This window comes from Lepisma saccharinum, chromosome 1 (assembly GCF_977018435.1).
Source record: "Lepisma saccharinum chromosome 1, izLepSacc3.1, whole genome shotgun sequence".
In the NCBI taxonomy this organism is placed as follows: domain Eukaryota; kingdom Metazoa; phylum Arthropoda; class Insecta; order Zygentoma; family Lepismatidae; genus Lepisma; species Lepisma saccharinum.
The window spans coordinates 118804141-118817460 of NC_139229.1; the positions used below are offsets into that span (position 1 = coordinate 118804141).

General features: G+C 35.5%; 1 protein-coding gene across 4 annotated transcripts in view; it reads left to right on the forward strand.

Moving 5' to 3' along the window:
- The window catches only part of Stat92E (Signal transducer and transcription activator Stat92E), a 68942-nt gene that overhangs the window by 25233 nt on the left and 30389 nt on the right, over nt 1-13320 (forward strand). For all 4 annotated transcript variants that reach the window (XM_083137647.1, XM_083137665.1, XM_083137638.1 and 1 more), the window contains 8 exons: nt 648-796; nt 1951-2074; nt 2416-2651; nt 3533-3691; nt 4067-4191; nt 4810-4965; nt 6644-6704; nt 13041-13172. In XM_083137647.1, coding sequence (XP_082993773.1) covers nt 648-796; nt 1951-2074; nt 2416-2651; nt 3533-3691; nt 4067-4191; nt 4810-4965; nt 6644-6704; nt 13041-13172 — 1142 coding nt within the window. The remainder of the gene's footprint in view (nt 1-647; nt 797-1950; nt 2075-2415; nt 2652-3532; nt 3692-4066; nt 4192-4809; nt 4966-6643; nt 6705-13040; nt 13173-13320) is intronic.

Genomic DNA, 13320 nt, shown 5'->3' on the forward strand with positions numbered 1-13320 from the left:
TAATATGTTTTATATATATATACACACACGCACACATATATACCCATCAATGGCATAAAACTAAAAGAGTGAGATAAAATGAGATTTTTCTTTCCCGGCTGAACTTTCATGAAGGCTTTTGCCACCCCCCACCCCCCTCCTAATCAGAGGGTCTGCTCATGCCTATGGTGCAAATATAAAGTACTCTCAATAAGTTTTACCACTTTTACGTCAATATATATTTACACAAATGTTACAGACCCTCCACACTTCAACAAAATAATGAAACTTAGACTACCTGTTGCATTGGTATATTTTTTATACTTAACATGTTGGATAATGTACACTAATACTTTTAGAAAGTTATATTTTTTCACAAAAAAAAGTTTTAATAAATCATGAATTAATCAATGATTAAATTATTTTCAACCCTGTTTGAGAGATAGGAAGGACCATCATTCATGTTTTAGGTCATAACAAGTTAGTTTTTATTTATAAAAGAATTCCTGTTTGAAGAAATGTATTTACCATCTTACATTTTGCTGCAGAATTAATCAATATTTTGGGCTTGCTTATTGGCACCGAATGGTAAGATTTGTATGAAGTGAATTATTTTACTTCAGATCATGTTTTTACATATGTTAATTGTATTAATATTTTTTTAACAGGTAAAAGTTACAATCATTAGTGAAGCACAAGCTAATGCTTTGTTAAAAAATGACAAAATGGCCAAAGGAGAAGCAAGTGGGGAGATTTTGAACAATACTGGAACAATGGAATACAATCAAACAACACGACAATTATCCGTTAGTTTCAGGTAAGAAATAAATGAGCATATATACACTCGGGTAAAAGTCACTACACCTGAACCTCCGAATTCACACTCATCCAACCACAACTCTACCTTCTGTTTCCAAGTAGCCATTATACCAACAACCCGCTTCAACCAACACATTATTTTGGCAAACCATAGCCACCGGACTAAACCAAGTGGCTCAGTAACTATTCCTTATGATTTGGCACACACAGGAAATGTACTCTGTAAAAATTTCAGCAAAAAATGCAGGGTCGACAAGGGTTGGCTCGTTAGTTGAGTGAGCATGGTATGCCATAGACCTGGTTTTGAGTCCTGGTCAAGCCTGCATTTTCCGCTGAAATTTCTGCATCCCAACTAGACCCCCTCCCCCTCCTTTTCGATCCCAGCCACATAATTCTTTCTTTTGCCATCCCATCCACCATCCAGGAAACATTTAAGCACTTTCTATCTGTCGCTGTCTGCTCCCATCATCTAGCTACACTGAAGTTGGATGTCATCATTTTTTATCATTTAAGATGCAACCAGGCTGCAAAATGTAGAAACTTCCACTTTGTGTGATGGTTACTGTTTCCTTTCATTTTATTGATCCACCCTTCTGGTTTCTTTCCTTGTTCATGTGTCTGTTTGGAGGTGGCTGTAGTTGTACTTAGCACTGATTAAAATGACTGAAATAGAATAAAATAATATTCGGTGTGATAACAATAGCTTTATTGTTAGCGTTTTCAAGATTTCACTTGCTTAACCCCACAGCGTTTCTAGTTTCAGCTTTATAATGTATAAGTAACTGCTACCCAAGTCAGTGGTCAAGAAATATAAAGCTTTGCAATCTTAGAAATGTGATGTGTCTTGCCTTCTGTAGCTTACCTTTTTTATTTTCTCTTGCTTGCCTCTGTAGTGGAGCGTTGGGCATAATATGCCATGAAACTAGAACTCCTGGGTTTGAACCCAGAATAAAGCATACGTGTATCATTGTGTTTGTTTCATCATTGCAATTAACACATGTAGAAAAGCTGAGTAAAATAGCCAAAATATTAAAGAATGTTTGGTGCCTTAGTTTAGTGTAATATTAACCAGTTATGATATTTAATGTTTGTAGGAGAGTATTTCGTTGTTGTGAATAGTATTTTTCATTTTACTTCATTTTTTATCCCCAGAAACATGCAGCTCAAGAAAATAAAGAGAGCTGAAAAGAAGGGCACAGAATCTGTTATGGATGAAAAGTTTTCACTTCTATTTCAATCACAGTTTTCCGTGGGTGGAGGTGAACTTGTGTTTCAAGTAAGGATGCATACTTTATTCTCATATCTTTTAATGTAAGGATTTTTTTTTTTGTATGCTTTTTTGTTTTTCATCAAAATTTCTCCCAGTTTCAAAAATATTGAGAATATGGTGTTGATTCCCCTTATTCTATTCTTATCTCATTGTGTGACATATCCAAGGAATTGAATGTTCCTTATTACATGGCAAAGTTACTTGTCTTAACCTATTATGTTAAATGTAGTGATAGATTATATCCAAGGTCCTAAACAGGTATATTTATTTCTTCTAATTTTAATTTCAGTTAGGTTGACTTCAATTACAATATATGGACTAACTTTTACTATCATGCTTTGTCGTAGGTATGGACATTGTCTTTGCCTGTAGTTGTTATTGTCCATGGTAACCAGGAACCTCATGCATGGGCAACTGTTACATGGGACAATGCATTTGCTGAGCCTGGAAGAATTCCTTTCGCCGTGCCAGAGAAGGTCCCATGGTCTCAAGTTGCAGAGGCTTTGAATACCAAGTTCAAGGCAGCTACGGGCCGATCCTTAACAGAAGAAAATCTTAGGTTTTTGGGTGAAAAGGCTTTCAGGTAAAGATTAGGCTGTTTTTGTATTTTTATTGCTTTTAAGAATGTTGCTTTTCTCCATGTATGTACTCTGTATTGTTTATGTGGAAATTTACACCTTGAATTAAGCTGGGGATTATTTGCTTCTTGTTCCATAGATACATGTTGAAAGATTACGTTTGTATTTCATGTTTAATTACGGATTGATTATTTCTTTTTTTAAACTGTTTGTGTAAAATTTCAATCATGTTTATTGTAAATTCATTGAATGCAGTTTCAAAATTTTCAGAAAATATGGAAAATTAATGTCAGAATATTATACATTATCTTGCATCAGTAAATGAGTTTGGGTTTAAGTCCACTTTATTCACAGTTAGGCTACAGTTTAATGGGGGATCTGAACTACTTCGTGCCCCCACCAGGTAGCATTATAAATGAATATTGAGAAATGAGATCTTCAATTGAGTTCTTCTCCACTTCCCTAAAAGTGAAGAAATTTATTATCTTATTCTGACCATCCTCCCACTAACGTGAAAGTTCAAATTCTCTTATCAGAATAGGTCTCCCCAATGGTGCAGTGGTAGCGTCGTCACCTTGTAATGAAGGGGTCCCAGGTTTGATACTCGGTGGAAGCACATAGAAGTTCGGATCCCACTTTAAACTGTAGGTCCAATCCCGATTAGCCTTACTGTGGACACCAAATCAATCAATCAAATCTCTTATCAGAATGTTCAATGAAACCAGGGGTTTTGGGTAAACCATGGACTGGGCATTTCATTGTGTTTGTTTATGTATCCAATTCATCTTGATTGTCAGAATTATCCTGTACAGGAAGGAAACATCAAATTAGGTTGTTTTTTTTTTGTAGGATGCCAATAATATTCATTGCTTGTTTCCCTTTGCAGGAGTCACCAACAGCAACTGCAAGACTACAGTGGCATGATGTTGAGCTGGTCTCAGTTTTGTAAAGAACCTTTGCAGGAACGAAATTTTACATTCTGGGAGTGGTTTTATGCTGTAATGAAGCTTACAAGGGAACATTTGCGAGGTCCATGGATGGATGGGTGAGCATATTAGTGTCATTTTTATTTGTATTCTATGAGATGAGAAGAATTTTAAAGAGGAAATTATTTTGGAAAGAAACGTGAAAATTATATGACTCCATACATTTTTTTAACTGAGGTTAACTTCAGTAGCTGTATTAGAATTTTAGTATAATAAAAAATTACAGTTATATTCTATAATAGGTTAAAGAGCTGATTTTATGTTGAGCCGTTAATATAGATTTGCCAAGTGTGTGAATATGATACATAAATTACTTCCCATGAATCTTTTTCTTTGCTATAATTTGTGTGTGGTGTTTTGAGTGTTACTGTCAGTATTGAAAATCTCACTCCTACTTGTATTAATTAGCCCTTTTATTATTGTTATGCTTCCAGAGCAATATTGGGTTTTGTTAGGAAAAAGCAAGCAGAAGAGACGCTGTCGAATTGTGCCAATGGAACATTCCTGCTGAGATTTTCAGATTCAGAACTAGGAGGCGTTACTATTGCTTGGGTTGCTGGTATGTACTATCACACCTACTTATTGCAATGTGTAAATTTAAAATGGGTTACTGTGACTTACAAAAATATTTTTACAAGCACATAATCACAATTTTTGCTGTTATGTTTCAGAAGAACACATGCTCCCTTCATCAGACATTCATTTGTAGTTTGAATACAGTGATAACTGTAATATTATTCATATAATATATATTTTCTACCACAAATGTTTTAATAACATAGGATGCAAATCCTAGTGAAATTGAGTAATTAATTTTGACGCAATTGAATTGTTTTTCAACAGTGATTGAGACCAGGATTAGGTATAAGAAGTGCTACATTTTACCAACCTTACGTTTGTCTGGTTGTTGTTGTTATTGTTGTTATTATGTCTGGTTGTTGTTGTTATTGTTATTATTATGGATCATTGTGATTATGCAATAGCAGGGAGAAAAGATAGCTGGAAGGACAATAGACAATCAGTTTGTCGGAGGAAAGTCATGTTAAACACAGTTATTTTGATATTTATTCTATGAAGAAAATAATTTTTGTATTTTGTTAGTCTAATATGGAATGTAATTACATTCTTGTGCTGTTGTATCAGCTGTAGATGTCATTTTTATATTTATTTGTTTTAGAACAAGGTGAAGTCTTCATGCTGCAGCCTTTCACAAGTAAAGACTTTGCCATCCGGAGTTTAGCAGACAGAGTGTCAGATCTTCAGCATTTAGTGTATCTGTATCCTGACATCCAAAAGGACCAAATTTTCAGCAAATATTATACACCTGTGTCAGGTAAACATATTTCCAAGTGTGTTTTACACCCGCCGCAAAATGACTTCGGACCTCATGTGAAATCTGCTGTAGTAAGCGATCTATCACTTTGTAGCCTTGTATCTAGTGTTGTTTTGTTTCGAACACTGAATTGTTTTTGCATGAACGTATCTGGCAACAGTGTATTACTGCTGATAAGAGAGTTCATTTCATTTCGTATTAGTTGACACAGGAAGGGTGACTTTCTGCTGTAGTGTGTGTGATAAATTGCTGTTTTCGTTTGTTGCACTTTATGTTGGATATTTTTCTGCTGTATTTGTGATATGCCGGGAAAGTACTGTGGAAAATGCCAGCATTGTTGCATGGCGAAGTGAAAACGTCTCGATAAAGACGATATGTCAACAAACAGGTCGTGCAAATTCAACCATAATGAAGGTACTGGCAGCCGCCAGAGGACTGCCTCCGACTGTCATTCCAAAGCACAAATTCGGTGGTGGGAGGCAAAGAAAAACAACCAAATCTACAGACGCTCTCCTAATGAGATAAATAAAGCCCTCGACTGACAGTGTCAGAACTTAAAGAAATGCACCCGAGTCTGTTGGAAAACATTAGTGTTCACACGATCCAGCACCATTTACAGAAAGACTTGGATTGGCAGTGTTGTACTGTTGCTAAGAAGTCACTACTCACCACCCGCATGAAGAAAGACAGTCTTCCTTTTGCAAAGAAATATGCACACTGTACACCAGCACAGTGGAGGAAAGTAATGTTTTCCGATGAAAGCTCATTCCAACTGTTCCGAATGAGAGCTGCTAAGGTTCGACATCCATCATCTTCAGATCGGTACAACCTAAAGTATACGGTTCCGACCATTAGGCACTCCCAGTCTGTAATGGTGTGGGGGTGTTTTTCAGGTGATAAGGGTAGGGCAGGTTTATATTTCTTACTGCAAAACGTGACGATGAATGCAGACTGATATATCAACGTTCTTAAGGACCATTTAGTGGATATGCATCAGATCCACGAGTGTGATCTTTTCATCCATGATAACGCTCCTTGTCACAGGGCTGTGAAGGTAAGGAAATGGCTTGAGGAACAACAGATAAAGATGTTAAAGTGGCCTGGGAATAGCCCCGATCTCAACCCAATTGAAAATTGTTGGCATTGTATGAAGCAATTCCTGGGAAAGAAGAAGATTCAGAACCTACATACCCTCCAAACAGAACTGAAGAAAATGTGGTGCATTGACATGGACTTAAATTACTTCCGAAGTCTTAGTGAGTCCATGCCCATGCACATCCAAATGGTTACCAAAAGTAAAGGCAACATGACTCCATACTAATGTATGCATTTTTTGCTGTATCTAATAGCTTAATTATAGCTTTTCACATGAATTTTCTGTATTTTTTGTGCTTTTGTTATGATATCCGAAGTCATCTTGCGGCGGGTTTATTTTTTGTTTTCATAGTGCCTTAATATGCAGCAGTACAGTGCTTATAAAGTATGCTACAGTACTTGAATATGTGTATATATTTTTTTTTAATCTGTCATGCGCCAGTGTACTGAAATTTGGTGTGCATTTCAAGTATTGTGGTAGGGAATCTGAGAATAAATATTTTATCATGTGAGTGTTTTAATTATTGCATTTTTACTGCTTGAAAGTGAAGGAGACATAATTTTTCCTATTTTTTTGTTGCAGAAAATCAACCAAATCCAGTCAATGGATACGTAAAACCACTCTTGGTTACACATGTTCCAGGGTAAGGAAACTTAATAGTTTTTTTTATTATTAATTATAACCTTACTGATATTCAAATTGCAACTAGAGTAAACAAAATGTATTTTAGGTTGCAGCTTTATGTTTCATATTTTCACTAGGGCCACTTTGAACCAACTGATGCTGATACTCTCACCAATACCCACTGATACCAAATACCGATACTTGTAAAATTTAATTTTAAAATTACAAAGGCAAGTCATACTAACTCACATCACATTCCTTTAATGACATTAAATAATACCCAAATTATTCTCATGTAGTATTAAACACTTTAAAATGTCTTGTGATATTTGGTAATTTTTATGTATGTGAACTACTCTGCAGACCCAGAGGATGCAAAGAAAGGGCTTTTTGAAATGTGGCAGGACTTATTAACATATTGCAGTTAAAAAAATGATATAGATTGTGTCTCTTCTTCAGTTTCATGAACACTACTCATTTTTGTCATTTGGGTTAACCTGGAGAGGGAGAAAAGCGATGTAAAATATATACAAATGCAGTTATTAAAATGTCGCTGCGGTATCGGCCAATACCAATAGTCACATATAGACTTATACAGAAGGGAAGAGAACAAGAAGACATTTTTAAATCCACAACCCTCCCTCCCCACTTGAATGGAAGATAAAACTAATTCCATGACGACTTTCATTTATCTTTCCCAAGAACTCCGCAATCATCTAGCCCGGAAACAGCTCAGTCTTTCTCACCGCACGAGTTTCCAAGCAAGAATTGGAAACAAATGATTTATTTTATATCCGCTCAGCCTTTATGAGGTAGTACATGCCTTCGAGAAGTTTGGTCGCAGCTTTCCCTTTGCTTAGGCTTTTGATCTTGTCAATCATCTGCTTCCCAGGAGGGTAGAGGTTTCTTCAGTAATTCTCGGAAATACAACAAGCGGAACTTTTTCCAATATGCCACAAGCAAGGGTGAACGAACTTTTGAAAGAGGCAAATGTTGCTCTTGGCCTTGGTTTTAGATGGGATCGGTGGTAAAAATTTCAACCGATACATTCCATATTGGTATCGGCTCAGCCCTAATTTTCACCACAAACTTTGTTGGGGTTCAAAGAAAGCTTTGCCATTACTTCGAATGAAAATAGTTTTATTTTTAATTTGATTGGATCATATATCCTGTATTATATTTGGTTGCATGGCAAGTGATGTCCAATAATGAAATATGCACATCAGCAAATAATGTAATGTAATTTTCCATTCCTTTGAGTCTTGGAAGTGAGAAAATATTAAATCACATAGTTAACAGCTTTGCAACTTTTGTTTCATGCTTGGCTTGAATAAAAAGTTCACTTTAAATAGTTTTTCAGCTCTTGATTAATTTGTCATAGTAGTAGGAATAGCATGTTTTATGTTAACTACAGCAAAGAGCATACATAACAAGAGGCCTCAATAGGGCTCGAGAAGCATCGTACGTAAATGCCTAGTAGTTTGGCATTTACCCAAAAGATGTCTCTCTCCTAGACAAAAGAACCTTGCAGAGTGGGGCTTCCAAAACGGGCATCAATCTCTGATGCTAAAGAGGCTGATAAGTGATAACATCAAATGGCTGATCCTATGTTTTGGGGAATGAGCTAGGAGTTCGAAAAAGAGATTCTGTATATTTATTTATTTCAAAGTAAGAATCACATAAATTTGTGCGTTCGTGTGTGATACTAATCTCAATTACATGCTAGTGTTTGTGTACAAGAATTTGCTAACCCTGCTGATTTTGAAATATGATTTTTTTAAAAACCATAACCTATAACAAGGGTAACTTCACTAACTTGTGCAACCAAATATTTACCAGATTTCTCAAATTAAAAATTAATTCAATTCAAAGGACACACGGGCATTGAGTTTCCGAAGTTGAAAAGTTTATTTAATACGGAAGTTCAAACTTACAAGTCACGGCCATATTTATACGAACATAATGGGAAGGGTTCAGCTTTCAGTAGTCCGAGGATAGTAAAATTAAAATACCTGTATTATAATTAATAAATATTGATCATGGATGTTATTCACTAATGGTAAACTGGTTGATAATTGCATTATTAAATTTAAACAGTTTTCAATTAATATTTTCTGAACATCTCATTGTAACTAGGTACATACAGATGTGCACTAATTATATTAACAATTACAATATTTTTCATTATGTACATTGAGATTTATATTTGCAAAATTTTCAGACTATATATCAAAATATCTATGTGCATTTTGAAGAGTTTCTCGAAAAGTTTGCTATTTTACAGTTTATTTTGAACGTAATGAATACTGTTAAAGTTATTCTGAAGATTTGAATAAAATGAAATTATTGTACACCACTCATATAAGTTATATTTTCAAAATGATTTCAGATGTTACAATGATTTGATCAACTGTTGATGATGTGATTATTCGATTAATGCAAAATGTTTATTAACCCCTTTACCGTGGTGGCCTTGAAGAGAAGTTCAACAAAAAAAGAGATCCTCTACATATAGACGCCATTGCAAAATAAATTCATCATAAATTATTTTTATGTTTTTAAAATGCACATATTTTTAATTTGTACTTTTAATTACTTTTCATAAGGTAAAATGTGTAATAGTTTTTTGTTTATCGAAATTTTTGTTTATTTCTTCAATAACAAACAAAATACATGTAATTACAAAATTCATATTAGTGAAATTTCATATATTTTGATTACAATATATAATGCCACAAAAACTTCTGTTGCTATAGAGTCAGAATATAACTAACTTACAATAAAAAAAACTAACAATTGCAATTGTGATCTACATTCAATATATAAAATGTCACTTTCAATAGTCCTTCTTTTTTTCTCATGTTCATATTTACTTTGGTAAGTTCTCTACTGTATGATACTCTTTAAAACATGGTATGATGCACAATGGCAATTCACATATGTCACAGCAATAGATACTTCTAACTTTGTTTTGTAGTGTGCAATACACTTATCTTCTTTGAAGCTTCTTCTTGGGACCAGGTGCATCACCTGTAAGAATTTCGACTGGGGATTCTGTTAAGCCTTGTCTTCCTGTAAGCCTTGTGGGACATGTTTCTAAGTTGAGGGGACCTATTGGTTTTCTAATCCAGTACACATCTTTTCCATAAGCACTGATGAGCTGCTCAACGAGATCCATTTTGAAATCAAGAAATTTCTTTCCACCTCCATTGCGCCTGTAAATGATGTGGCTGTTGAGAAGAGTTATCTCGAGCAATCTGAAAAAAATATCTTCTTGTAGTATTTCTTAACTCATTTTCTTGTAGGCGAGGAAGCAGATGTAATTGGGTCCATTAGATCTATTCCTCCAATGTGACACCTTTTCCTTCGTGTCATCATAGATTGTGCTCAGCATATTTACATATTTCTTGTCTCCACTTCATGTGCATGAGCTTATTCTTGAACCTAACAATAGTTTCACCTTTTTTCAACACTTTGTCATTTACTTGCTTGCAAAGGTTCTTCCTCGTGAAACGCACTGTTCCTACGGCATCTGTTTTGTTAGTGACAAAAATCTCATAAAGATCAGGAGAGGCATAGAAATTGTCTATTCCAAGAGTGTAGCCTTTATTCAATAATGGTTCAATAAGACTCAAAACTATCTTCGTTGGCTTGGTGAATCCTTTGCTAATTTCTTCAGATATTCCTGGAATATTACAGGGATAAGTCATTTTTTTACCCATGTAGACTAGAAGATTCCAAACATAGCCAGTTTCTGCTTCTGCTAATATGTAACATTCAGTGCCAAACCTGGCTCTCTTGAGAGGGATGTATCTTTTTCCACTTCACTCTTCCTTTCCACAAGAGCAATGATTCATCAACACTTATATCTTCCGCTTGAATGGAATGGGATTTGAACTTTCCAAGAAGAAAGTCTAGCACATCTCGAAATTTTATGGTTGGCACATCTTGTTCTACTTTATCAGACAAGTGCAAATATTTCATAAGTAAGCTGAACCTGTCCCTACTAATGCACTTTGAGAAGAAAGGAGTGGATATCAGAAGATTGGTAGAGTGGTAAGATTCGATTGTCGGATTTCTGACAATCCCTTGCAGAATAATGAGAGCTAGGAAGACGTACATCTCACCAACACTTGTGTCCTTCCATAAAAGGTCTCTGCTTTTCAGTCTCATTTTACCTGATCTTCTTTTGTCATCTCCTACCTTACTAGCATATTTATTTGTTTCGCTCACAATATATTCCATCAGCACTACATCAAATAAAGACTGAAATATATCCAATGGACTTTGTGGATTCGAAAGCACTAACTTCACACCACTGTCACCTGTGAATGGGAAAAGGTCTCTGCTTACCATTGAAGATTCAGTCCATGTATCAGATGCAGTTTCATCTTCCAACTCGCTGCCGCTAGTGTCACCAGCTTCTTCTTCAATTCCTGTCCTATCGTCTTGAGCATCTTCATCACTTGAAACAATATCTTCACTGCAAGTACCTTCACTTTCAACATCAGAGATTTCATCCAGAAAATCATCATCTAAGTCATGCTCCAGTAGATGCTGAATATCAGTACATCTGAGGTTTCTCCCCGCCATTGCAAAAATTCTGTGTGCAATACACAAAATAAAATATACCATTGCACAATGCACACCACTAGCTAACGAAACTTCCTCTTGGGAAGCAGCTCTCGAACTAAAAGAAAAGCTACTGAACACAAAGCAGTATACGATAATTAAGAGAGTCCATATAGTAACATTGGTAAAATGCAGGAAAACACACAATACGAAGTTGTTGTTTTTTTCGATACCAACAAGGCATAAAAAATGGATTGTTTGCTTGCAAACTGCTTGCACAGACCTGTAAAAGCATGAAAAAGAGGAGTCTATATATATGACTTGTCGCAATACAACAGCCGTTAATTTTCAAACACCATCCATATAAAGTCGCGTCGCAAAATAGTGCCGTTTTTCGAGAGTCTACATATATTGTTCTGCGGCGGTTAAGGGGTTAAAGCAATGGGAGGAGTTTGGATGCGTTAAACCCTACCCTTATATATGGCCATGTTAGAAGCTTTTTCCTCATCCTCCTGTACGTAAACTTTTACAAAATTATCTTGCATATGGAACTCGGACAGTAAGTTTTTATTATGTACCAATTGTATACAAACTATGATAATTCTTTACGAATTTAGAGTAAGTTTTGAATGCAGGAAAATTTTTATCTATATCGCCTTTTTTCAATTCGTAATTTCAAAAATTAAGGTAGATTATGCACTTTTTAATGTTACATAAAATTTAAAATGTCCGTGAACCTTGCTCCCTCCTGGAACTTCTGTTTATTGAAGAGCCAACAGCAAAGATAATAGTAAGCAAACTGTTTATTGCTATTTTCATTATAAATATTTATTCCACATCCTGTGTTGTTTAAAGGAATGTAATTCTGTTAATTTGAAGCAGGTGGCAACCTCTAAATAGTGACATTTTGATTTATTTCATCATCATCGTGGTGTGGAAAACAAACGGAATATAAATAAAGATTGAATTCCCCTACTGTTTTCTTTGTCGTCGAGTGTATAATTTACATTTTGAGTACCAAAAATGTAAAGTGTAAATTGTCACTGCTGCACCTGTTAATAATCAATGTAATCGCAGCTGTCCTTTTGCAGTAGATACGATCGTGACCAGCAACGGCTGGTGACTCTAAATTAGGTGAAGGAAGAAAATGGGGTAATAGAGAAATTTGGATCAATATCTACAGATGCGTATTAAAAGATGGGATTTTTAACAAAAACACACAAAAACCATTTTCTAATACTTAAGTACTATGTATAACTATTGATCTAATTTTGTCTATTACCCCATCTTCCTATCAGCCCGTTACATATTTCAGAAGCACCAGCGGCTGCTGCTTGTGACCTGACTCTCCTGTAGGCACCATTTTGAAAGAAGAAAAAAGGTAACAGCCAATCAAAAGCGTACTACTGGAAGTAGTTTGGCACTTTACCGAAACGGGCAGGACTGTGCGTGTGATACACATTGATATATGGCATTTTCGATAATTGAGGTCTCTTGTTATATATGCTCTTTGAACTACAGTGAGGTCCAGAGTGTAGATATAGTCAATATGGAAAAATGCCATTCTCTCTCTCTCCCTCCCGTACTTCTTTTGGACTTGTCACCAATGTTCCCAGGCTTAACCCAGCCTGGGCATGGATCTTATTTGCTAGTGTCCCTTCATCAATTTCATCTAATAAACACTCATCATCATCATGACAAAAGTGATCTAGAAAGAAAAGCAATGCTAAATAACAAACGTGCAAATGTAAAGTTATTCTGAAAATTTCCCATTTATTTTCAGTTGGGGTGGCCCTGCTACAATTGGTAGTTATCCTGCTACACCACAAAATATGTACCAACCCCATTCACCTGATCCAAGTGTAACAAGAGATACTCCTTCTGTTGCAAGTGCAGTGTCAGAACCCGGAAGTAGGTGAGTATTAGCATACAAACCTATTACAGTTTACTTTGCCACTGTATGTATACAAGCCGGTGAAGCCAGGGCTGTTAGAGGAAACAAATTTAGTGTGTGTACCAGTCAGGCAAATCTGGAAAAGTCTGTGAATTTACTTTTTCTGGAA